Here is a 27,907-nt window from a genome sequence, read left to right as displayed (position 1 = left end):
TATTGGTGTTGTACTACATCCGTCATTCATCAATCAATTATAAAATTACGTTTGTATCGACGAAATGGCGTTGATTAACGTCGATGATGCGGGCGATTCTGCCGGTTGGAGTAGAAGGAATCGGCAGAAAACGAAACATAAAAGTCTGTATTATTTTATTTTTGTGAAATAGGCACTTGCCACAACAAGTAAATCAAGTATAAACGTCATGATCAGTGAGACTGATGATGGTGATGTAAGCTTAAGGTAATACACTATTTTAAAGTGTTGCGATTTGGTAGTTCACAACATCTTTCGAATGGTAATGAGCTTTGGCAAAAATTGCATTGCTCATTTCCTTGCGAGCGTGTAGAAGAATTCAAATATCACAGAAATAATTTTGTAGGTCCTGTGGTTCTTGAGTTATGTTGTAAAGAGGGCTGAAACAACAACACTTTTGTAAAATGTACATAACTCATTAACAACAATAAATTAAGCAAGTTTTCAAATTATATAATTTGTAGAATGCACTTTTGCAAAACATCAAGGTGTTATTTGTCAATAATATATTGATCTAGAGAATGAAAATCGCTTTTTTTGGTTGCTTCGACCAACAAATCCTCGTCTACCCTAAAGCCATATTATAACATTTGCTGAGGAGGACGCCCTCACTGAATTTTTTTAATTCATTTTTTTACACGATTAAATTGTACTTTATTAAACCAATATAGCCTGCAAAAATCAAGACTCTAGGTGCTGTAGTTTTGTCAAAATCAGAGATTTTGAATAAAAGGCTGATTCAGCCCTTTATTATTACGATGGAATTGTTAGTCGAACGCATACACGATGTTCATAACACACAGTACTACGCGGCGTCTTGTGACGGTGATATACATTAACAAAGGGTCGCGTTCACAACATGACCGAAAGGAGTGGTACGATTGGCATGTTTATGTGCGCTGGTAGTAAATTCACATTTTCTTTGCTTTGAAGTAGTTTTTCGCTCAAAAATAAAAGGGATATATCTGACAGTAAAAGCTAACATTTTATGGCAAAAAATGCTAATCTATTTTGTTTGAAAATGTTATAATATTGCTTTAAGTTAGCTATAGGTTTTTTTGACCACCATCAAGTATGTTTATCATTATTGCATAAATAATAATCTTTATAATACAGATAATAGTATTAGATTTATGGCAAGTTACATGACCCGCCATGTGGTGTAGACTGTGTAGTTGGTATAGCCTACCAATCAAAACAAGTCAAATTAAATTTTGTTAAATTATTATTTTAATACGGTACCCAAAATGCTGAAATACTAAAGGCCCATCCAGTTGACCAGGCAAACTTTCAAGGGCAACCCAATTAAAGGAGTATTTCGTGATCCTAGCATCCTCTTTTTATGACATTTTTCAGTACATATCCACGAAAAAAGCATATTCCCAAAATTTCAGTTGATTCCGATTTTGCGTTTGCGAGTTATGCATGATTATGTGTATTACACTGCTCCATAGACAATACGTTGTAATTTCGTTCTGGTGCACCAGAACGAAATTCAAATTTCACGATATCTTTGCTAAACGAATTAATCTGCAAGAAATATTTTGTACATAAACATTATGTAGCCAGAGGTTTCCAGTGATATAAAAATCTCAACTTTTTTTGAGAAAAGTGGGGGATGAGGCTGTGGATCACGTAAGTGCCCTTTAAGTAGGCTTAAAATATAATCAAGTCAATGTTCACCTCTATACCAACAAACTTTACACAGCTCCTAAGGGAACAACCCAAAAGTTCGATGAAGCCCTATAAACGAAGTCCTTTCGTTAGGGAGGGAGGGGGGTCAAAAAGTCCGATTACGTTTGTAAAGAAGTAGTTAAAACATCGGTCAAAGTTGATCTTTTTTTAAGGATTTAATATATAATTGTTAAATTATAGTATATATTTTCTGAGAGCAGCGCTGTACCGCACTGTATTTCTTTTTTATTTGAAAATCAAGCAAGTCCTAATTTTTTATGAAGAAAAATATTTTAAAATAAAATATTAGAATTATTGTTTCTTAAACGTGATCAATATCCTAGAAATGTCGCACCCCTCCACAACCCCATCGACCATAGCGACGGCCATATGCCCAATGAATATGGGTTGGAATTTTCGATATTTGACACTTACGTTAGAGGGGAGGGGGGAGGGGGTTAGCCTTCTAACGAAAGGACTTTCGTTTATAGGGCTTCATCGAACTTTTGGGTTGTTCCCTAACTGAATATGTTTTCCAGATATAATTATTTGGAGCGGCCTTTATTAACGGCCAGGATTCGAATGATTTCTGTCCATTTTAAGCCAAAATAACAAGGTAAAGTGAAATAATGTGCATGGAGTTAAAAAGAGCATTTCATTATCCACAGCCTCATCCCCCCACTTTTCTCAAAAAAGTTGAGATTTTTTTACCACTGGAAACCTCTGGCTACCCAATGCTTAAAGGCCCATTCAGTGATTTGCTCATCGGGACGATCGTAAAAATCATCAAAATTCAGATTTTGGTACCTTTGTCATTGTCATAAATATGTAAACATAGCCTGCTAGTGGTTTAGCCGAAAGCAGTATATTTAAGACAAAAATAAGGAATTTACGTGAATCTGTAATTTAGATACTGACAGTATCTAAATTAGCTACATGTATTCGAATGGGGCTTCAACTTTGTTAATACTAGCTGTTTTCTTTGTTTTTTTTGCCAAGTTTTTCATTTCAAAAATACCAAATGATAATCTGAATGACTTATCCTTCACTTTTAAAAGGGCATTTCCATTCTTTTTCTTATGTCCTGGCTTCAGCTTGTGTGGTGTATACATCACAGCACTTGTGAGTGGCGGGTGTCAATAATTACAAGTGTAGCTACATATCAAACTAATAATTGGATATTTGTTTATAATATTGTATGGCTGACATGAATAAGGGGGCTGGTGGTTTTCTGTATCTTTTCTCCACCCACCAGTCCCAAGTACAGGGCAATAAAAATGGGGAAAAAAAAGAGAAAAAAAAGGGCATTTTGTGATCCACAGCCTCATCCCCCACTTTTGTCAAAAAAAGTTGAGATTTTTTTATTACTGGAAACCTCGGGCTACATAATGTTTATGTACAAAATATATCTTGCAGATTAATTCGTTTAGCAAAGATATCGTGAAATTTGAATTTCGTTCTGGTATGAACGAAATTACAATGCATTGTCTATGGAGCAGTGTAATACACATAAACATGCATAACTAGCAAACGCAAAATCGGAATCAACTGAAATTTTGGGTAGGTAGAGCTGGGTGGGTAGGTAGGGCTGGGTGGATAAGTAGGGCTGGGTGGGTAGGTAGGGCTGGGTGGGTAGGTAGGGCTGGGTGGGTGAGTAGGTAGGGCTGGGTGGATAAGTAGGGCTGGGTGGATAAGTAGGGCTGGGTGGGTAGGTAGGGTTGGTGGGTAGGTGGGGCTGGGAGGGTAGGTAGGGCTGGGTGGGGCAGCGAGCAGGCCTGGAAAATTTGCATATTTAAGTGTTTCCGTAACTGTTTTCCTAAGCCTTTTTAGAGAGTTTTATGGAGGTGTGCCAAAAATTGCTTGCTCCCACTCCTGCTTGCCCCTCTCTTTCGGCTCACCAAAATTTCTTGCAGTGGCTCTGCACCCCCTCTATTGAAATGCCCTGGATCCACCCCTCAGCACTTTATAAGGTGGTACTACACTGTACACCCCCTGATAATTTTTGTGACTAATTTTGCATCTTTATCAAAAAAGTCACCCAGTCCTACTTATCCACCCAGTCCTACCTACCCACCCAGCCCTAACTATACCCAGCCCTACCTACCCACTCAGCCCTATCTACCACCAGCCCTATCTACCCTAATCCCTACCTACCCACCCAGCCCTACCTACCCTCATCCCTACCCACCCACACAGCCCTACCCACCCACCCAGCCCTACCCACCCTCATCCCTACCTACCCACACAGCCCTACCTACCCACCCAGCCCTATCCCCACCCATCCCTACCCACCCACCCAGCCCTACCTACCCTCATCCCTACCTACCCACACAGCCCTACCCACCCACCCAGCCCTACCTACCCTCATCCCTACCTACCCACACAGCCCTACCTACCCACCCAGCCCTACCTACCCTCATCCCTACCTACCCACCCAGCCCTACCTACCCTCATCCCTACCTACCCACACAGCCCTACCTACCCACCCAGTCCTTCTTACCCACCCAGCCCATTATGGCTTTCCAAGAAGAAAATTTAAATTGCAGGGTCCCAAAAAGTATGGTACGGTACGGTATATGAAAAGTTTGTTTCCAAAAGGATTAAATCCATCTTGTATAGTTCTGAGCAAATTAACCTGTTTCAAATAAAGCATGTTTTACGTTTATTTTCTGCCCAATGAAATTAAAGATACCATTATGTTAAAAACTGGTTTTGTTTCATTCTTCTATTTGCAATGTGTTTTCTATGTACATCAATATACTTGAGTGCCCCATGGGCAATTGCATGCCCTCATTTTTTTCATAAAATAATTAAATAACCATTGGGTCATTGTACAATTGGGTGGAAAAAAGAAAATGTGAGCGGTCCGAGTCCGGGTCCAGGCATTAATACCTGTCAGGTTTGTTTCTGTCGGGGAATTAATAAAGTAAGTCTGGATCGTCACTTGTTCAAAATAGCCCCAGTTAGTAACCCAAACAGTATTGACCCTATGACCTCTGTAACTTAACAATTGGTTTCAAGGAGAGGGGGGCTGGGCCCTTCCCCCCCCCCTCTGAAATCTGGTACAAAAGTGGAATACTTTTGTGTGAAGCACGAAAAAATTGGCACTTTTGGGCTAAAATGATTAAATACGAGGTTAATTTGGTCAAACCCACACACAGGCATCAACGTGGGGGATGATATCCATGGGGGATGATATCGATTATATGGTACATCTCCTAGCCAAATATTGGGGGTGATCACCTCCACCCCACCATCACCCCCAACCCCACCCACCCCCAGGTCTACGCCTAGATGAATTCTAACATTTCTGTCATTATTTTATTTTCCAGTTCCAGGAGAAGTAGACACACCTGCAGTTGATTATGAGAAATTAAAATGGCTATGCAGTCATCAGGGACTTAAAGGGAAGTAAGTGTATTGCATGGGTGTGTTTTTGATACATTTGGGTGTATTCATGATACATTTGGGTGTATTCCTGATATATTTGGGTGTATTCCTGATATATTTGGGTGTATTATAAGCATGGTTTATTATTATTATTATTCCGAATATATTTGTATGTATTTTTGATACATTCCTAATACATTTGGATGTATTACATTTGTGTGTATTTCAAATACATTTGTGTGTATTTCTAATACATTTGGGTAAATTCCTTATACTTTTGTGTGTATTTCTAATACATTTGGGTGTATTCCTAATATACTTGGGTGTATTCCTAATATACTTGGGTGTAGGCCTATTTCTAATATATTTGGGTATATTTCTAATACATTTGGATATCTAATATATTGGGTGTATTCCTAATACATTTATGTGTATTCTTTATACATTTGGGTGCATTCCTAATACATTTGGGTGCATTCCTACATTTGGGTGTATTCCTGATACATTTGGGTGTATTCCTAATACATTTGGATGTATTCCTAATAAATCTGGGTGTATTCCTAATACATTTATGTGCATTCTTTATACATTTGGGTGCATTCCTAATACATTTGGGTGTATTTCTAATACATTTGGGTGCATTCCTAATACATTTGGGTGCATTCCTAATAAATCTGGGTGTATTCCTAATACATTTATGTGTATTCTTTATACATTTGGGTGCATTCCTAATACATTTGGGTGCATTCCTACATTTGGGTGTATTCCTGATACATTTGGGTGTATTCCTAATACATTTGGGTGTATTCCTAATACATTTGGGTGTATTCCTAATACATTTGGGTGTATTCCTAATACATTTGGGTGTATTCCTAATACATTTGGGTGTATTCCTAATACATTTGGATGTATTCCTAATAAATCTGGGTGTATTCCTAATACATTTATGTGTATTCTTTATACATTTGGGTGCATTCCTAATACATTGGGGTGCATTCCTAAATACATTGGGGTTCATTCCTAATACATTTGGGTGCATTCCAACTACATTTGGGTGTATTCCTAATACATTTTGGTGCATTCCTAATAGTACATTTGGGTGCATTCCTAATACATTTGGGTGTTTTCCTTTAGGGGTGATATCCATGGAGAATCCTCAGAAGAAGCCCACAAGTTTTTCATGGAGAATTATCATCAAATATTCCCAGGAAGGAGACCCTTACCCGGCATTCCCTTGGGGAACCAGGATCGATCAACAGGACCACAGGCTGCCAGTAAAACTTCAGGGCCACAGGCTGCCAGTAAAAGCTCTTCTAATTTATCAACAGGTGTGTGCTTGGGTGTGGGTGTGTAGGGAGTAAGGGTGTGATTTTGGTAATTATGTGCCCGGTACCCGCACATTTTTGGGCGGGTAACTGGTACCGAAATTGCAAAAAAAAAAAAAATGCAAAAATTATTTTTTTTTTTCTTTCGGTTTTGTAGTGTCCCTGGACCTAGACCTAAATGCTAGGATCATTCATGGTTGACCTAAATAAAAAATTGCATGATGTTTTGGGTTTTTATTGTTTTCATGTAATACTCTATTTTAAAATGATATCAAAATGCATTGAATTTGAATGAATTTTGATATAATTAATAGAGTATGACATGAAAACATATTATCAATTTTCATATTAAAAACACAAAACATCGTTCAAATTAAAAAAAAAAAAATTAGGTCAAACCATGAATGATCCTAGCATTTAGGTCTAGGTCCAGACACTACAAATCAGGAATTTTTTTTTTTTTCTTTTAAATTTCGGGCACCCGTGCAGGGTATTTCCTGCCCGGGTAATGTAATCTCGGGCGGGTACCCGCGAGCCCGCCCGAAAATGCCTGGCTTAGTAGCGAGGAGGGTGTGCATTGATTTTCACCGTGGACACACTCTTGAATAGAATCTCAGTAACAGTGGACACGCAAAAACTGAGGACATCCTTGTTTTTTTAGACCGTGCTCTATAGAGGGCGACAGATGTAAAAATAAAAGGCTTCAGTTATATGGGCATATAATACCTGTCCTCTGTCATGTCAAATTGGTGTAAAGAATTGTGTGAGGCGCATCAGTCGAACTCATATTTAAACCTTTTTACTGCCAACCCAGCAAACATTGCAGTACTATAAAGTCCAGTACTGAACAGCACATATTGGGCCAATAAATGTTTGCACACCAGTGTCGAATTTGTGCTTATATAGATAATGATAATAATGTTTTTTAATAATTAAATTATATTTTTAATAATTACAATAATATAGATAATAATAACAACAACAACAACAATAATATTAATATTAAACACTAATATTCATAATAATGACAATTTAATATTTTTCGATTGTTCATACAGGAGTGCCTGGTTCGGTTCCCTGTGTCAAAAAGCATCAAAATGAGTGTGACCACCCGGAGTCATGGAGCCATGAGATTAAGGAACATTTATCCAAGCTTCATAAAGAAAGGAAAGACCTGGACCCTCATGTTATACATGCTAACAGGATCAAAGAACTCAGACAAATACATAGAAAATTGTAAGTAGAGTAGAGAGTATTTTTGCACTTTTTATCCCCCCCTGAATTTCACTGTGAAACAGAAGTACCTCGTATTGGACAAACCACCGGTCCTTATTTTAAAGCTCCCCTGAACAATGCCAGATCTTCTTTGTTATCCTGGCAATACGAGTAGCAAAACAAGGTGCAAAACAAGTACTTATTCATTTGCAAAAGCAAAAGGGCAATCTTGCACTGGTATAAACCTTCTGTGTGTATGCCCCATGCATGTAATGTTGGCCATTCAGGTCATAACTCAATGGTGTAATCCTTCTGTGTGTATGCCCCATGCATGTAATGTTGGCCATTCAGGTCATAACTCAATGGTGTAATCCTTCTGTGTGTATGCCCCATGCATGTAATGTTGGCCATTCAGGTCATAACTCAATGGTGTAATCCTTCTGTGTGTATGCCCCATGCATGTAATGTTGGCCATTCAGGTCATAACTCAATGGTGTAATCCTTCTGTGTGTATGCCCCATGCATGTAATGTTGGCCATTCAGGTCATAACTCAATGGTGTAATCCTTCTGTGTGTATGCCCCATGCATGTAATGTTGGCCATTCAGGTCATAACTCAATGGTGTAATCCTTCTGTGTGTATGCCTCATGCATGTAATGTTGGCCATTCAGGTCATAACTCAATGGTGTAATCCTTCTGTGTGTATGCCTCATGCATGTAATGTTGGCCATTCAGGTCATAACTCAATGGTGTAATCCTTCTGTGTGTATTAGGGTGATTCACAAAAAATTAAATTGGTATTTTCCAACGGGACACCCCCTCATTTTGTTCATTTTGATAATAAAATCATACCTGCAAAATATGAAAAAATTCAAAAAGTTTAGGGGTGCTACCGGTCAATGAACTTTTGTACACAAAGTCAATGGGATTTATGAGCCATTTTCTTTACAACACAAAAAAGCCATGTTAATTTTCCCTGATTGTGCCAAAAATTTTTGATCATAGTGTGAGTAATGTCCTTAAAATAAATGCTAAAGAAAATTGTAAAAATGTTAACCCGCTTTCCAGAAAATTGCATTTTGTGAAAACTGTTACATTTGGGGCAAGGCAATTGCTGGAACAGCTAAAATATTATGGTACTTGTCACAAGTACCTTGCACAAGGTGTAGTTTTGAACTGGCCACTATCCAATGTTGTGACCCCAATTTATATACATTTCTTTTCAACCATGGTGAATCTAATCCTTCCTGTGGTCATTCAATTCAAACAATACAAATCTTCATCAGGTATGGCCATAATGACCACCCTGATACAGATACATGTATGGATTTTGATAGTTACTATTACATAAGATTTCAAAAGCTGGTATCACCATTGGGGTAAACTAATATGTGAAGAATTTTAATTTTTTTATCAACAGTTCAGTTCAATAAGGTATAAATTTGGGGTGCCTGGTGGGGTTCCAGGGATATCCCAGGGTATTCTTTTCTTGAGCTACACTCCTCTGTCACTTTTGAAACATTTTTTATTATTACACTCACCTATGAAATTTAATTTCGTAAAAAACCATGTTTTCACAAATTTAAGTATATCATTGAACATTTACTTCATTTTGCAAGCCTGGTAGACTTTTTAGGCCATGAAATAAGCGTTTAAAATTTTTGACAAAAAATCCCATTGACTTTGTGTACAAAAGTTCATTGACTGGTAGCACCCCTAAACTTTTTTGAATTTTTTCATATTTTGCAGGTATAATTTTATTACCAAAATGAACAAAATGAGGGGGTGTCCCGTTGAAAAATACCAATTTCGTTTTTTGTGAATCACCCTAGTGTGTATGCCCCATGCATGTAATGTTGGCCATTCAGGTCATAACTCAATGGTGTAATCCTTCTGTGTGTATGCCCCATGCATGTAATGTTGGCCATTCAGGTCATAACTCAATGGTGTAATCCTTCTGTGTGTATGCCCCATGCATGTAATGTTGGCCATTCAGGTCATAACTCAATGGTGTAATCCTTCTGTGTGTATGTCCCATGAATGTAATGTTGGCCATTCAGGTCATAACTCAATGGTGTAATCCTTCTGTGTGTATGCCCCATGCATGTAATGTTGGCCATTCAGGTCAACTCAATTTGATATTCACACTCATTGAGCGTTAATCCTAGGAGGGACAGTCTCCCCCCACCTTTCGGCAAAATTACCCATTTTTTTGGTCCTTTTCAACCACTTTTTGACAATTCAGACTGAATGTCCCCCCCCCAACATTTCAAGCGAATTAGCGCTAATGCACTGTGTGGAACGGATTCAGGTATGTTTTCCTTAAGGAGAGTGTCCCCCTGACAAAACATATATGTGCCCCAAATCCCCAATGACAACAAATTACAGAGAAAATCATGGTCAAGAAAAAGAAAAGGCAAAGGTGACTGTTTCCCACCAAAATTGACCCCAATCAGGGACCAAAATAGTGTAAAATACCAAATTTGTTTGTGCTATACATATGCTTGCACATTGTCACCATATAAATCCCTTTTTGGAAGCTAGAAGTATCCACATGTACAGTCTCTCTAAAAAAATGTATCCTAGATAATATAATACCAGGACAAAATGATGCAATTGCTCCCCGACAAAGAAAGCTTGGCTATAATTGAGTCCCAGTAACCATCGTACGGTTTTAATTCCAGAGCTGACATCATCAGGCCAAAAAAAAAGAGTATTTGCTTGTCCTCCACCAACCGACCCAAATCTGGAAGAAATATCCCAATTTACAACTATTTGGGCTATTTGTTAAGCTATTAAAGGCATCAAGTCATGTTTAACAAACTAGAGCGGTTACCGCACCATAGCTGAACCATGGGGCTTTGGCAGTATATTGTGGTACATGTATATATCACCCCTTATAATGACCTGAAATGAATTTTGTCATAAGGATCATTGCATTTAAATATCAGCTCAATTGGAGCATTTTTGACAACTTGACCGTTGACCCCTTTATGACCCCCAATGACCTTAAATGAATGTTAAATTATTGTAAACATGTTTTATAGAATGCCATAAGGATCATTGCATAATTGCATTCAAATTTCAGCTCAATTGGAGCATTTTGAAAACTTGACCTTTAACCCCATTATGACCCCTTAATGACCTTAAATGAATTTTAAAATATTTGAAAAATGTTGATAATATCATAAGGATCATTGCATTTAAATTTGAGCTCAATTGGACCATTTTAAACACTTGACCTTTGACCCCTTTATTGACTCCTTAATGACCTTAAATGAATTTTTAAATATTTTAAACATGTTTAGAATGTCATAAAGATCATTGCATTTAAATATCAGCTCAATTGGAGCATTTTTGAAAACTTGACTTTTGACCCCTTTATGACCCCTTAATGGCCTTAAATGAATATTAAAATATTTTAAACATGTTTAGAATGTCATAAGGATCATTGCATATAAATTTCAGATCAATTGGAGCATTTTCGGTTAAAATGACCTTTTTTGACCCCTGTGACCCTTGGATGACCTCTGACGTTAGGAAATATTTTTATTATATTCTTTACTCCTTCTTTTTTCATTTGACACCACTTGGGGGTTCATACCTTCGTGGGATTTAAAGATATGTCCATTTCAGACCAAATGGTTGGTAAGTAAGTAAGTAAGTAAGTATCATACACTATAAATATAGGCTGATACCATTTCATGGTTCAGCAAAAACAGAAAAAAATATCCTGACCCGACCGACTCATCTGAAAAAGTTGTGGAGGATAGGCCTCAGGTATTGCGAAACCAGATGATTCACAGGCTTCAGATTGAGTCGTGTGCACACCCATTCTGGGATTCTGATCCTAGAGGATTCGATGACCATGTGAACATGACTAGTGTCAGGGTTACGGTTTAAAACATATGTTGTGATTTTCTTCCCACAGACCCTATGAGAGAACTGCTGCTGACAATGCTAAGGTATACAGACACCTGAAAGAATTCCCTCTACTAGCGGGGCAGTTAACAGATAAAGAATTGAAAGAATTATGTACAGTTACCCAACTGGATGTATGGCGAGACGAGGATTATACAGGTATGCATGCCAGTTTTCACTTAAAAGCTATAATGTGTTATTTGGTCCTGCCATCAATTTTTCTTTAATTGCTACTTTTTGCATGATTACCCAATAGTGTACTAAAACAGCTGCATCTAGATTAGGCCAAAAAAAAAGTTGTTTGCTTGCCCTCATCCGACCGACCGTCTCGGCCGTCCCGACCGTAGAATTTTTTTTTTTTTTTTTTTTGCGATTTCCCAAAAATGGCATGTATTTTTTGTTTGAAAAACCGATGATTTAAATAAAACGTTGTAAAATACCATATCCTGCATGTTTACGTGTCGGCTGTACCCGACTGTCGGGTTCCGCAATTTCGTATACCACCTCAGCGCCTAAGCTCTAATACAATTTGCTATCCACCTGCACATTTCGGACGGCGCATCTAGGGATGAGTTTATTTACAGGCAAAATATAAGCGTGCATATTGTGCAAGAATGGAGACAATATAGCAGATGTTAAAATATGGTAAAAGTAGATAAAATTTGAAAACAGTTGCACCAGATATTCATTTCTTGTTTATAAATATTTAGATTCATGATATTTGTTCGTATCGACTAGGAAGTAACATTGCACTACTTTTTTCAACATGTTTGTTGAGGCTACTTTTATTAAGAGCGACCGACCCAATTTTTAAAACCCAATTTTTAAAATCCAGTCGAGGGCAAGCAAACAATTTTTTTTTGGCCATAAGCCTGAAGAGCTTTAATTACAGTAAAATTCAGACTTTTTATAATAAAACCGGGGTTATCCAGTTTTATTTGCAAATTCCCTTATTACAAAGTTATGTGGCTAATTGGTTTTCTTTCACTTTAACCCCATGAGAACTACCTGCCGATTGGCCAAAAAGAAGTTCTCATTATCAGTTGGCCCAATCAGCAACATTGTTAGAATACTTTCACCACACAAAAAAATTGAGGTAAATTATTTGCAAAGCCCCAATCTGATTGGTGATTAAAGTGAAGATATAATGTAATTGACCAATCAGAGGCAATGTTAGATTGGCAGGTAGTGCTCAGGGGTTAACTCATTACCCCCCCCCATTTTACCCTCCCCCAGGGCTCATGATTATTGCACAGCCCCTTATTACATATTTCCATTTGTCATCTCTTGCAGTTTTTGGTAACCTTGGTTTTCACATCATCTTAAAAGGTTCAGTAGTACCTCAAACAGACCCATGGATTAAGACTAATAACATGCCAGTGATATTCAGAAGTCCTACTCCATTGCTAACGACAACAGCTTTCACTGATAGCCCTGAAATACCAGAGGTAGGCACATCTACAGCAGGGCCGTAGCAAGCGGGGCGGCCGGGGATGCCTTCTATTTGAAGTCTGCACTCCCCCTGTGGAACATGTTGGAAAGATCTACAGGGGGAGTATCAGTAGCGTAGCCAGCGGGGTGGCAAGGGGGGCAGAGTGCCCCCCTGACAAAAATGAAAGAAAAAAGTGCCCCTCTGACAAAAATTGAAAGAGAAAATCTGGAGGGCAAAGGAAAAGAAAATGGGCAAGGAGCCCCTTTTCCACCAATATTCCCCCGATCATGGGCCAAAATAGTGTAAAATACAATTATGTTGCGCGCTGTGCACTATAAAGCCCCTTTTATCCCGATCGTGGGCGAAAATAGTGTAAAATACAATTTTTTTGCGCGCTACGCGCGCACATCGTCACAATAAAGCCTTATTTGGAAGCTCCAACACATACAAAACAAAACTGGTATATGTATTGTATGATACAACTGCATTTTTTTTTCGTCTGTGCCCCCAAAAATTTATTTTGCCCCCTTTGAACAAGAAAGCTGGCTACGCCCCTGGAGAGTATGAATTTCAAATGGAATTAGAATATAACCAACTCTATTTGAAACTCACCCTCTCTCTAATTCAGGTTGAATTTTTCTCAGAAGGTGTATGAAATTCAAATGGAGCTGCCTTATGTGTTCATTCCATTTGAAATTCATACTCCCCCATGGAAGATATTTGCAAAATTTTCCACAGGGGTAGTGTGGACTGTAAATGGAATAGCCCATTTGGTTTTGGCTATGGTGGGGATGTGCATGTCACAGGGTGGGGGACCAAAAACAAATCCCTCTAAAAAAGTCAACTTTTCAGGGTGAAAATGATAAAATGTTCAAGAAGGCCCAAATAAGGAAGAAATATACACAAAAGGACCACTTTTTCATGTTGAGCTGTTCAAAATGAAGCTGATATATGTAAGCAAATCTGTGGGGTGCTCTTGTTCTTGTTTTCTCAATCCAATGTTTTCTCAAGGTCAGAGTCTATACCTGTCTTTCTTGGCCTATCCCCCTCCATCACTCTGTTGTGTGGTAGTATAGCTTGTATTAGTCAAGTTTGCTTGATTCATACTAGACTCAGTATAAGGCCAATAACAGTCAATTTTGAGTTTCCCGTCACATAATTTCTGAAAACAAATGAGGTAACTTTTTCATTATTCATTATTTTTCTGTCTTTCATTATGACCAACATGCATGTAAAATGTGTTGTTATTTGCCGTTTACTCACTTGAAGATGGATGTTTACCCCAAATGAGTTTCAAAAGTATATTAAAAAGAGGCTGCAAGGTTGACAGCAAAATGTATGTTTTGATTTTGATTTTTCCACAAAAAATAAAGGGATATTTCATAATTTTGTTTGCAAATATAACCAGTTTTTATTGGTATTTCTTGGAAAATCACAATAATGAATTCAGTGAGGGTCAGAAATTGAAGTGAGGGCAGGTGACGGGAAACTCAAAATCGACTTTCCTTGGCCTAAACAGGAAAGTAAGAGTAGAACTCACTGCCTTGGTATAAATCATACCTAATTTCTTCCCATGACAGCATTTGTATTCAATTTCAGCTTTTTTGTTGATGATAGGTGTAACTTTATAATGTCAAAGTAATAATAGTTGTGTGATCATTTTCATTTTCAACAGTTGTGTTGCAAAAACAAAAGGATCAATTTCATGCCATATCCACTCAAACTAATAAAGCTTCTTTGCACCCTGTGTAAGATGATATGATATCTTAATATTATGATGCCTGCTGCTTTCAAATCAAGTAAATCACACTTTTATGTACATCTATGTTGATTAAAGGGTTATCAGGGACTTGCTGAACTTTACCCTAAACTTTTATACAAATTCAGATAAATTGTGCATTTTTAGATTCTAAATAGTTCTAATAGAACAAGCAAGATATTTTCATAGACTTTCATTTTTATTTCTTGATACCTTTCAGCTGACAGTAGGGGATTGCTTTGGGACATTGGAGAAAGTAGAAGGCAGGGAACCAAACAGCAAGTAAGTCAACCAGGGTCTTAGCTAGAAATTGAGGATTGCCTGTCATTTGAATAAAATTGCCTGTCCTAATTTGACCTTTAAAAACATTTACCATGCAGACATCTATAGCCCATTGGGAGTTCAAAGAGTTCAAATATGTGCTGATATGGCCTTGTTCTACAAATTGGGTCTACTAAAAAGGGCAATTAGCTTCTCAAAACATACAATTTATAATATAGCATCTGTCAAAAGCATTAATTTTGCCCGTCCCAGGAGCAAACTGGCCGTCTGGCCAGACGGGTAGCTAGCTAAGACCCTGAAGTCAACACATTTATTTGTACTTGAACTGTTTAAAATGTTATCATTGGTGTGGGTGTGTTGCGTTTGTTTTCACTGGCAAATGTGGACACATCTATATGACATTTCACATAATGCGGACCCACAACAACTATGGACGTCCACGGTCATAAAACAATAGCAGAAAAACATGCTCTAATAATGCATATGGGCCGGGGTATATAGGTCCTGCATCGTAGGTGTAATAATAGGTTACGCTGTCAGGGCAGATGCTACCAGTTGAGGGTCATTCAGGGACAGATCCTAAAAACTTGGACTTTGAAATGGCTTCTTTAATGCCTCTCTGAAACCAATCAATTATTTCTCTGACAAGAATTTTGTTATTGATTGCAGGATCTTAACCGTGTTAACCAAGTCAGTGCCGTGTGAATTTCTCAAGATATCAGGCAATGATTATAAAAGGATAACAGAGGTAGGTGAATTCAGCAACTATAATAGAAAAGCGCAAATTATTGTGCTACATTTATTTTTGCGTTTTTTCGCGTTCCAAGCTGCTACCGCGAAAACATTTTTGATGATTGTCCTGATGGAAATGATTTTTGATCCTAGTATCTAAATTATATCAATCAATCAATCAATCTTTATTTCATTCAAATACAACAATACAATAACAGCAAAACATACACATTTGAATGAGGAGATGCTCAGAAGGCCAAAAGGGTCAGAACAAACACCCCCTTAACCTAATAGTCTAAGTTTCATAATTTATCTAATAAAAAACAATTACCGCACTGACGCGAGTATAGTCCCACCTTCGAGTAAAGTATAATTTGTATTCATGTCATGCTCTATTAATGATTTCAAAATGCATTCAAATTCAATGCATTTTGAAATCATTAATAGAGTATGACATGAATACAAATGATCAATTTTCATATTAAAAATACAAAACATCTTGATTTTTTTTTTATTTTAACCATGAATGATCCTAGCATTTAGGTCTAGGTCCAGGGACACTACAAAACCGAAAAAATAAAACTTAAAAAAAAAAAAATGAAATTCGAGTATAGTCCCACCCCAAATTTTGAAAAATGTTCACCCACAAACGGGGTGGGACTATACTCGCATCAGTATGGTACATACATACAAACAACCCCACCACCCTCTTTCATACCGTTCATGTAGAACTAAACAGAAAAAAAATGATGAATAAAGAACATGCAGAATATAAGTGTAAGACAAATTAAGATTTCATAACATATGCTCATGTATATCGCACAAGAAAGCTGACAGTTTGTGAATATAGTATAAATGCTAAGAGATCAGTTAATTTTAAGCGAAGGGAGAAAAATAATAAGAAGTAAATCCAAACTAAGAGGTATATACATTGGATTTTGGTGATGAAATGTTAACTTTAAGCGCTACATTACAGTAAGACTGGAAGTCATTACAATTTCGTTGGGTCCCTAAATTCCGAGACAATTTAGGCAGAACGAATAACAGCATGATATGCGCACATATGTAAAGGCGGCACAATTGGGACGCTTGCATTCAAAGACACCACTATTAAACTTGACGCAACACAGGGAATAAAACAAGATGTATATGATTAATTTCAGCACATACGTGAGAGGGAGAATTCCGAGAAAGTTGATGTGATCCAGTCATGTCAGAATTATCACCTATGGCCTAGGCAGTCACTTATGAAGCTTGCTAATCTACTCAATTGGACAACATATCCAGAAAATACAGGTAAAGCTGGGTGACCATCCACCGCAAGTGGGCTGTAATATGAATGGGCTCAGGACCGCCGCTAGAGGTGGGTATGGGGAGTGTTGGCAAAAATTGACTGTTGTTGTCAAAACCATATGATTGTCGGCAAATTAAAACATTAATGTGTTGCCCAGTTGCACTGTTGTTGTTATACAATAGGCCATTATTGTTAATGTTCTAATAGTTAGGCCTACTAATTAAAAAAAAATGTTGATGAAAAAATTTGACCCTCCCCCCACTTTTTTTAGATTCTTGAGCACCGTCCTGGCTAAAAAAAAATTGGGTCTACAATTCACAAAATATTTCCGTCATCAAAATATTCTGTACACCCCCCCCCTGAATGGGCTATTCCATTTCAAATCAATAAATCTTTGGAAGATTTTGGAAATATCTTCCACAGAAGGTGTATGAATTTCAAATGGAATGAGCACATTAGGCAGCTCCATTTGAATTTCTCCTCTAAGAAAGATCGATTCAAGGGGAATCTTCCACAGAGGGAGGGTGAGTTTCAAATAGAATTGGTTAATTATACTTGAAATTCATACTCCCCCTTCAAAAATCTTCCACAGGGGTAGTGTGGCACTTTGAAACATTTAGGTCAGCTTCAATTTCTAAAATGACGTTAAAATCACAGTGGCATGCAAAATTTCCAATTATTTAGTTTTATGTTTTTCCAATGCAACATTGGTATTACTAGCGTGCAGTTGTAACCTCTCTTTGACACGTTCTTGAAAACAAAGCTGTACTTTTTATAGATTCTGGGAGTAGAATCAGATAAAATATCTTACCCTTCCCATGCAGAATCCCTTGCAACATGATGTATCACCTCATTGCATCAAATGACACTACTATTACTTTGTACAGGTCCGGGGTCACTCGCATACCAAAGTGGTATGCATGCTCAATCCCCAAAAGCGTCGAAAAAGGGTTGATTTTTGGCCTTGTGGCGGCGTCGACGTTTTTAAGAAAAAAGGGTGCTTTTCAGGCAAAGTTTAGGGTACTTTTTTCAACTACAGTGGGTTTGTTTTAGAATTTACGCCATTTAGGGGACCATTTTAGTTTACGCCAAATTACGCCATATTTTAGGGGTAAGATTTTCAGAGCCTTACGCCAATAAGGGGTGACATTTTTCCACACTGATTACGCCATTTAGGGTCCATTTTTGAGGTGCTGGGACGAGCATGCATACCACTTTGGTATGCGAGTGACCCCCCGGGGTACAGGTTCGCTTTGCTTGCATGTTGAGAATAGCTAGACTGACTAAACATGGGTCGATAATCAGGAAATAAACACATTTTTGCAAAATCCGGATAACTATGCTCTGTTCATTGAAGTACATTTCATCATTATTGAACAATGTTGCACTAGATATAGCAAATCAGTACAGAAAATTTAAAATCGAAGAATTGCATTATGGGAAGTGTACAATACAACTTCTTTAAAGTGATTCATGCTGCTTATTATTTTTTATCATCATAATGAATTGCTGGAGCTTTAAAATCAAATTAGGCCTCCTTTAAAATTGAAAAGATATGGGAATAAATACTCCAGATAATGATGCCGACAGGGGAGCAAAACCAAAATATGATATACAGCCTTCGTACTGTGAGTAAAAATAGAAAAGCTCTCCATTTTGCTCTTTTTATAATTTACCACAAGAAGTAATTTTTGTTTGTCTTTCAGTGTTGGTAACAGAGGGAGAATTATGTCCATTTGTTGGTTTCATCAAGTCAGGGGAATGTCATGTATTACGGCAGGTTCAAGTCATGCACACACTACCAAATGGTAAACAGGTGAGTCAAGTTTTAAACCTGTTTATGCAAGGTTAACCAGGTTTATAAGGATCTAACTAGGTTGTGTCATCAAGTCAGGGGAATGTCATGTATTACAGCAGGTTCAATTCATGCACACACTACCAAATGGTAAGTTTTAAACCTGTTTATGCAATGTTAACCTGGTTTATAAGGACCTAAACTAGGTTATTTTACCAAGTCAGGGGAATGTCATGTATTACGGCAGGTTAAGATGGAAAACCTGAGGGGAGTTCTTGATTCTAGATTGAGTAGGGATGTGCGGGTGGGATTCCGAAAAACATACGCCCTCCAAATATACCAAATTTGGAGAAAAAGAGACCCAAAAATATACTAATTTTTTTATAGTTCTGTTCAAAATTACTGTAACTTTGCCCAATTCTGGAAAATTTTCGCAAATTTAGCTAAAAACAATAAAGAATCTGCACTTTTTAAACAATTTTGGGAAAAAAAAGACCATCTGTATAAAACCAGTTTTCCAGAAATGTTGACCCATAGCAAAATCTACTTACGTCCCCGTGCCCACCTTTCCATTAAGCTCATGTCACATATCTTAATCTTGCTTTATTTACTTTGCCTTGTAAATGAAAATTCAGTTTTATGTATTTTTTTTTAAACTTCAAGCTACTTTCTTGCTTCTATTGTATATATATTTTGTTCTCTTCCTTCAGGAGAAAAGATTTAAGCAAGTCGTCATGAGCCGACTCAAAACTGGTGATTCATTTGGCGAGATCAGCGTCTTAGAAACGGAACCAATGACATCATCTATCGTCACTGCAACAGATCTCGAATTAGGCATTATTTCACCAGAGAGATTGAAAGGTATAAATGCATAATTAATGTAAACTATAATAGCAATTAGTTTCACACTGTTATTATCAGTTCCAAGCCCGGTGACACCTCATTACATAAATTGGACCTGTTGATAGGTTTGTAAGAGGGGATAGCCTTTTGCTTGATAAAATCAATATAACTTGTCAGGCGCGAAGGAAGCCATATAAAAAAGTTTTTTGCTACTAAGAAATGCATGGTCATTCACCAATCAATGAATAAATTATAGAAAATTTATGCTTAATAAAGTGTATACCAAGTAGGCCTATAAGTATATTAAAACATACTTAGCCAATTTCCCCCACCTTGCTATAAGCCTACATCTTTTATTATTTAAACTGTTTGAGTTTGGATAACATGTTCTGTATGCCATGTTGGAGAATAGTTAGAGGTTAATAACTGCGCATCGGTTATTTGGAGGGCATTGTGAAAAATCTAAACATTTTGCCTTTGGAACCGCGGAATATCCCGAGGGGCGCAGCCCCGAGGGATATTCGAGGTCCAAAGCAAAATATTAGATTTTCACAATGCTCCATTATCTCTCTCCGACATATGTGACGTGTCATGTCAAAAGGAGACACTTTTGGGCAGGATCGTAAATGGAGAAATGGCCAAAAATCTGCCGGTGGGTGATTTTTTCACAATTTGGGTTTGTTGCTTGAATTTGTGATGTTATTAGTGTTAAAAATATTGTCTAATAGTTTCAGACCGGAATATAACTGGCATCCTGTATTTTTTGAGACATTTTTCAAGTTAATTCCTACTCTCAACATTGTCAATAATATTTTTAAAGGCCGATATCTCAATTTCCAATTTTATAAAACCATAACTTCCGAACTCAATATCTTCTCTTAGGAATATCCGATTTCATTGGAGAAAACGGCGTTGTGGAGCAAAATATCTCTATATTTAAGATATGTAAAAACCTCAAAATTCATAACCTGCCCAAAAGTGTCTCCTTTTGACATGACACGTCACATATAACCGACACTTTGATCTTTTAACTTTACAAAATAACACACAATTTTGCTCAAAAGTTTGTAAAAATAAACAATTTTTACATCTTCCCTTTCCCAAAATCGATCAGGCTAAAACAAAACGACCAATAATAAAAGTGTGTATCAGAATCTGTGCAAATATGGTAGCGCATAATCCAAATCGGCAGCCAGCGGCGTGCGCAGTTCGTTGGACGCTGTCTGGCGCACGCAGAAGTCAATTGTGTGCGACATTGGAACAATTACGCATTTTGCGGTCAATTGGGAGATATTAATGACCTCGATTTGCGTTCGCGTTTTCACAAATAATAAAATATGATTGGATCGCACGCACGCATCGCGTTTATTAATGAGGTTATGAATGATGGATATAGACCTACAATCATGCAGGTGTTTCAGTTGTATTTAGTGATGCAAGATAGTGCTGAAATTTAAATTAAGTTAATTTCAATAAGCACAGCATATTTTTTTAAACATTATTGTTTATTCAATTTATAAACCAATGTGAGTCCATAGGAGAAGAAAATACCATGTATTTTTGTATTTGAGTGTCCCCTCAATTACAAACACAACAAAATATATATTTGGCCTCATTATCCTGATTAAAAGACCATTCATAAACTAATACATTCACAAAAGTTCATTGATCTGAGATCAATGACTAGTTTAGTCAGTAGCTTTTGGGTACTTTCAAGACAAGACTGACGCACTAATGTTTATTTCCCTGTGACGTGACATAGGCCTAGGGTCGAGGTTAAAATATAAGAAAATGGCAAGCAGCTAAAATAAAACAACACCCAAATTGTTTAGAAAAATGACACAGAGTTATGCACTATTATTTATTATTCCCCCACCCACCACCTATCACAGGAATTGTGAGGCACTAGTCACGCTAGTGGTATAATTAGTATAGGCATAGGGCTACTGGACTAACCTGGACATTTTGAGATGCAAGTAATCATTAAGGCGTTTTATTTGTTTATTTATAAAATTACAAAGTTGTGTAAATATCGGCACTGTCACAATTTTTGTAAGTAGTCAACATCTCTATGTAATTCTATATACAATTTGGGGTTATAACATCACTTTTTCTACAATAGTCACAATATGATTATAAAATGTTGACTTATAGCAATGCTTTTATTGTTAACTAAAATGGAAGGAATCATGCTTCCAGTTAACAGAACTTGTCATATGATGACCTTAATTGAATGAAAATCGTGATGTCTAACTTTTTATATTACTTATATAAGAAATAAATTATGTTCTGTTGATTACATTGAAATGTTTATCACATATGTCATGAGCAAACCATGTTTTGCTCTAAACATGCTCTACTACGGCACTTGGTTTTAACAGTTTAAAATCGTCACATCTCCCTCCGGTCAACATCCTACCTCTGGCAATATGCATGAGGTGTCACAAGATTTGGAATAGATAATAACATGGGGCTATTCCATTGAAATCCATACACCCCTAGGAAAGCATCATCTTAATTGCAATAAAGGCCCAACTTACGCCCATGTAAAATCATGACCATATCATGCGCCAGTCACACGTTACGCAATTATAATGATTCTATATCAATCTGCCAATAAACCCAGCATATATAGTCAACCAATCAGACAGACCACCCACCATTATACGATTTATGAATCATGATCAAATTGAATTCCGTTCTTCTTAGCCAAAAATTATGAAATAAAAATTAAAGGAAAACCCACTAATTAGCTGTTGTGTTCTATGGAATATAACGATATTAATTAAAACTTGCTTGTGCAAAAATTAATGGTGCAATTTTCAAAAATAGAGTCATAGCGGGCTACTCCAGTTGAAATGGGAGGGCGGGTCAGTGTAGTGGTCTTCTCACCGCTGTGGCCAGGGTTCGATTCCCCGCGGCGCCACATGTGAGTTTGGTTGCCGATCCATGCTCGTCCTCGCAGGTTTTTCTCGGGCGCTCCGGTTTTCCTCCTGCATCTAAAATCGGACCTCTTCCCATATCCCTGTCCCGTCATATCCGGAGGGCATCCCTTGAATTTAGTAGCCTCTGAGCACTATTGGGATTAGCCTGGCTTTGGCCGAATGTTATAAATAAAATCCATACAACCCTATGGAAGATGTGACTTTAATTTCCCACACAGGGAGGTTGAATTTCATATTGAATTACTTGAATGGGCAACTCCATTTGAAATCAATACCCCCTGTCTGAAAGATTAAGGTCATGTATTCCATAGGAAAGTGAAGAAGATAAATACTTTAGATAGCATGGGGAAGAATAGGTCTACACCAACCAAAACAAAAGTGAATATTTTACAGAGAGAAAGATGTGTCTTTTGAGGCATTGGGCTATTCCTGTTCAAATCCATACACCCTCTATGGAAGACATGATGTTAATCTTCCACACAGGGAGTGTGAATTTTAAATGGGGTTATACCTGAATGAGTACCTGGATACCTGAACTCCATCTGAAATCTACATTGGATTTTATATAGAATAGCCCAATATGGATAAGGTTTCACTTTGCTCATTACACTGATTGATGATATTTAATGCTCTGTATGCTGGCCATATCAGCTTCAACATATGGTTTAATTTTTCTCAAAATATTAAGAGCTATCTCAAGAACCACAGAACCAATACTGGGCTTGTTTGTACTCATTATATTGCATTTGTCATGCTGATTCCAAATATGGTCATGAATATGTACAATTCTGACATTTTTAATTTTGAAGACAATTTCAACCCATCATCTGCAGTCAACACTCATGTGCGGAGGGTTAATATTATTATTAATGTTATTTATATTCTAATATTTCAGAGCTTGATGATACAACAAGCTCAGCTATCTCAAGAACCACTGAACCAATAGTGGGCTTGTTTGTACTCTTTTTAATGCATTTGTCATGCTGATTCCAGTGGCAGGTCCAGGGGGGCATGGGGGGTAAATGTCCTCATCAGAACTCTTGCCAGTAAAAACCCAAAATTACAAAAAATTGTACTTTTTGCGGCAATTTTGCACACAATTTGTTGATTCCCCCTGAAATTCACTTTCCCCCCATGCCCTCCCCCCCGAAAAAAAATTCCTGGCACCGCCACTGGCTGATTCCAAATGTGACACAATCTGCTCCATGGGGGCCAAAGGAGGCATTTTTGATAATATTACCTTAAATACAAACAATAGGCTTTCATATACTGAAACACCAAAGGTCTAGCATTCTTGGTTCTAAAGTTCTGAAGCTTTTGATGTGAATTTGGTGTTTTTTCCTCCATATTTTTGCCTTTGTCTGAATTTCAAATTTGCCACCTTTAGATGCCGGTGACCAGATTGTGTCACAAATATGGTCATGATTATGTACAATTTTGAAATTTTTAATTTTGTAAAGAAAACTGTCGTCTGCAGTCTTAATATTAATATATTGATATTTTGATATTTCAGAGCTTGATGATACAACAAGATCACTTATGCTACAATCCAGTGAACAACTGTGTGGTCAACTTTCTGAGGTAAATCCAATGATAAATCCAAATTCAGGGCTGCCAACCTCTCGGGGGAGGGGGGCTTAACACAAGTGACCATAATGGGTATGCTCACCCCGGAAAGAACCCTGTTTTTGGACCACACACCTCCGAAAGACCCTGAATTTGACCAAAATCGAGTACTGAAAGACCCCTGATTTGGACAATTTCAGCTCTAAAAGACCCTTATTGCTCATTCCGCACACTTCTGTTATTTTCCAGGCGATTTTAACCAGAAAGCCAAGAATATTGTCAATTTTACCATTCGCTCTCACCTCCCACAAACCCACCATCTATGAATTCCAGGGGACCATATACCCACCAAAAAATTGATGATATGCCCTCTACCTCTCATGCAATCAGTGTGAGTATCATGCAAAGTATACAAAGTAGTAAAATCTCACGCATCTGATCAAATTTTGTTTATCCCACCCCTATCTCGAGCGCCCTGGCGATAAAAAATCAGGGCTCTTTTAGTCTGCAAGCAATATTTTCATCCGTCCCTGTACACCCCTGCTCGACAATCTTTTAGTCGGTCCGTCCGTCCCTGTACACTCCTGCACGGCAATATCTCAAGCCTAATCAAGTAGAATAAAAAAAAAACCTTTAAAAGGGTTGAGCAGCGCCAAAGATTTATCATTTAAATATTGGTCCATGCCCATGCAAAACCCACCCATATACCAAAATCGCTGAAAAGGTACCATAAAACCGTGGCACATCCCGTATACCTCGAACCAGGGAGACTCCCCCCATGTATATTTTGTATTGTGTATGATCATGAGAATGATTGAATATTTCCAATAACCTCGCTTTTCCTTTTGTTTATAACACTTTTTTACTCCCGTCCTCTCCCGGCGTCCTCTATCAAAGTACAATCATGACATGACATGAACTGGCGGCACGATAAAATAACATTTTCAACCTAGTTTTTGACCCCATCGTCTCCATCTATCATGAGCACCCCTATACATCAATCATCCGAAGATTGAACAATGCTTTGCCAATCGATAACCAAGGCATTCATTTCCTATGGACCTACTTGACAACATTTTATGCAGAACAAGTTTATTTGGCGCTCAATCACTAACATGCATGTCCACATTAATGTCGACTCCAATTTGTTTATTCCACTGAATACTGTGAACTACAACAGGCCGATTATTCCCCGCTATACTCACACTCAAAATACGGGTGTTGTGAGAGATAAGACTGTTTATATCAACTGATGGCCAAAATTAAAGTGATGACGTAACAGCTGTTGCATAGTCACTAGTATGCTTGACTTGTAATGCATTATGGGGGTTTCACTCTCATGTAATCTCTTTCTCAGTCAGTTACTGACATGTAAAACAAACCCATGACAAATAGAGAGTGGGCATGCGCCTACGCTGCATAATGTACCAGGTCGTGCTAAAAGCTCACCACTGTGCATTGTCAATGGTGTATCAAAAAGTTGCGGGATCATAGCCAAAATCGTATGTAAGCCATTTTGGTGAAATTAAATAGGGAAGCATTGCCCGGGGGCGCTGCTTCAAAACGGGGTGCATTATTGGGCTATTGCGGTTGAAATTCATACACCCCCTACAGAAGACATGACCTATAATCTCCCACACAGATAACCCCATTTGAAATTCACACTTCCTGTGTGGGAGATTAAGGTCATGTCAGGGGGTGTTTGGATTTTAACTGGAATAGCCCATTTTTTAGTAGCAACTGAAATCAATTAATCTAAAATCCAACAATATGTTTAAATTATATTTTCTTTGTTGGTTCCCTTTTATTTCAGGATGAGATCCATAATGAATACATAGATCAGGAGCTGAAAAGGGAATGGAACCAGTTCAAACATGGTGTTGTAGTAGATGTTATTAACCATAGGGGAATAAGACCAGGCTATGGCAAATGGTCAAATTGAACAAAATAATAAAAGTTGGAGATAAAACAAATTAGTTTGATCCTGTCAATCAAACTCTCTATGGCTTGTGATTGGTTAATAGCGCGTAAAATGGAGGTTATCAGGCATAAGAATGAACATCCATGAAAAAAACCTGGAAGTGTTTGAAAAAAGCCTGAAAAGCGGATTAAATTCGGCTTAAAAGGCTAAAAACAGGCTGAAATTCTAACAGGTGCGGAAATTTTAACAACAAAAAAAACCCCTGAAAATTCTCATGCCTGCGGTTATTCATCTGGTGCCGTCTTTAAAGAAAAGGAATCTCAGAAAATTGTGAATGATGTTGGTACTTTTACAAGGCAAAAAGTAACTTTTCTAGGCATTGTTGACATGGTGCCTTCAGGAAAAAAAAGTTTCCTAATACTAAGACCTAATTTTTGAGATGGTTTTGTGTGTCGAACATAAAAAACTAACCATAGCAGGGCACACTTTTCTCACTGCGTTCAGAAATTTCAATCGTCACAAAGCTTGCCGTATCTGAGTTTGATTGACAGGTGACATCGGACGTGAACTATTTTCTTATGTCCGACTTACATATGGTAACCAACAAATCAGCAATGTTCACTCCAAGGCCAAGTGTAGTGATTTCTGACCAGGGAAGATGAGAAAAGGAACCAGTTCAAACGGTGTTGTTGTGGCTGTTATTAACAATAGGGTAATGAGACCAGGAGATGGGAATTGGTCAAATTGTAGTGAACACAACATAATGATAATGGCCAGCATATTAGGCCAAGTGTAGTGGTTTTTGACCAGGGAAGAGGAGAAAAGGAACCAGGTATTGTCGTGGCTGTTATGAACGATGGGAATGAGACCAGGGTAGTGGATAAATAAAGTGGACATAATGATGATGATGCAGAGAAGATATCTTACCCTTCCCAGAATCCTTTGCAACATAATACATCACCTCAGCACATCACATGACATTTCTATTACTTTGTACTTGTTTTCAAGTTGAGAATAGACTGGCTAAACATGGGTTGATAGTCATGAAATAAACATAATTTACGACAAGATCTGGATGTGCTCTATTCATTGAGGTACTTTTTGTCACTATCAACCCATGTTGCACTTGAAAACAAATCAGTAGAGAAAATTGAAATGGAAGAAATGCATTATGGGAAGTGTGGGATATCTTCTCTGATGATGACCAGCAATCAGTAGTCTCTTGAGCAATCAGTAAGGTTTGAAAGCACAAGCCAGCCTCTCTAGTGGTGGAGCCTACATGAACCACTAAAATCTGGGCGAGGTCAACTCAAGTGTGACCCCTGCATCGTTTCAGGGGCTTAGCCAAGGGGGTAATTGCCCTGCCACTTCCCCCGATATATTTCAGGGATAAAATGGGGACGGCAGAGTAAATTGACATTAAAATGACTAAAAATGGGACAAAAAATTGACAAATGCGGACAAAAATTTGGCTTTGCCCCCACCCTATGCCATTGTTGTTATTACCTCCCATCTGCGGCCAGTAGTCGGGAATCATAAACTGAATTTAAACCACAAAAAGCTTATCATGGAAGTAGTAAACATGGTAAATTGCACAAAACAACCAACTATACTTTAAACATTGTAATTACTTTTCAAGTGGAAACATTTAGCACATATGACTATGAGTTTGTGTAATAAAATGCTACTTTATTCAAATAAAATAATATTTATAGTTATGTTGCCTACTTTTGCTATTCATGTATATATATAACAGATATCATAATATTTTTAT

At 37.6% G+C, this 27,907-nt stretch overlaps 1 protein-coding gene across 2 annotated transcripts; it reads left to right on the top strand.

Moving 5' to 3' along the window:
* The first annotated feature begins 27 nt into the window (after positions 1-27).
* On the top strand, positions 28-27,796 carry LOC140146858 (cyclic nucleotide-binding domain-containing protein 1-like). 2 transcript variants are annotated; one of them, XM_072168748.1, is made up of 13 exons: positions 28-143; positions 5,046-5,124; positions 6,238-6,431; positions 7,487-7,664; positions 11,575-11,723; positions 12,858-13,012; positions 14,976-15,037; positions 15,707-15,785; positions 16,933-17,065; positions 18,770-18,879; positions 19,569-19,719; positions 24,160-24,227; positions 26,026-27,796. In XM_072168748.1, the coding sequence occupies exons 1-13, from the start codon at positions 65-67 to the stop codon at positions 26,152-26,154; spliced, it is 1,566 nt and encodes a 521-aa protein (XP_072024849.1). In that variant the 5' UTR covers positions 28-64; the 3' UTR covers positions 26,155-27,796. The 2 variants fall into 2 exon arrangements, with proteins under 2 accessions (XP_072024849.1, XP_072024850.1); XM_072168749.1 differs by lacking the exons at positions 24,160-24,227; positions 26,026-27,796 and adding an exon at positions 23,542-23,638.
* Positions 27,797-27,907: the final 111 nt, after the last annotated feature.

This window comes from Amphiura filiformis, chromosome 2, assembly GCF_039555335.1.
Source record: "Amphiura filiformis chromosome 2, Afil_fr2py, whole genome shotgun sequence".
Lineage (NCBI taxonomy): Eukaryota > Metazoa > Echinodermata > Ophiuroidea > Amphilepidida > Amphiuridae > Amphiura > Amphiura filiformis.
Note: the sequence above shows the minus strand (reverse complement) of the source record. Positions and strands in the feature narration are given on the sequence as shown.

Coding starts and splice junctions, on each gene's coding strand:
- LOC140146858 (XM_072168748.1), top strand. CDS start 65: ATGGCGTTGATTAACGTCGATGATGCGGGCGATTCTGCCGGTTGGAGT. Junction 6,432..7,486: donor CTCTTCTAATTTATCAACAG/GTGTGTGCTTGG, acceptor TTGTTCATACAG/GAGTGCCTGGTTCGGTTCCC. Junction 18,880..19,568: donor CACTACCAAATGGTAAACAG/GTGAGTCAAGTT, acceptor CTCTTCCTTCAG/GAGAAAAGATTTAAGCAAGT.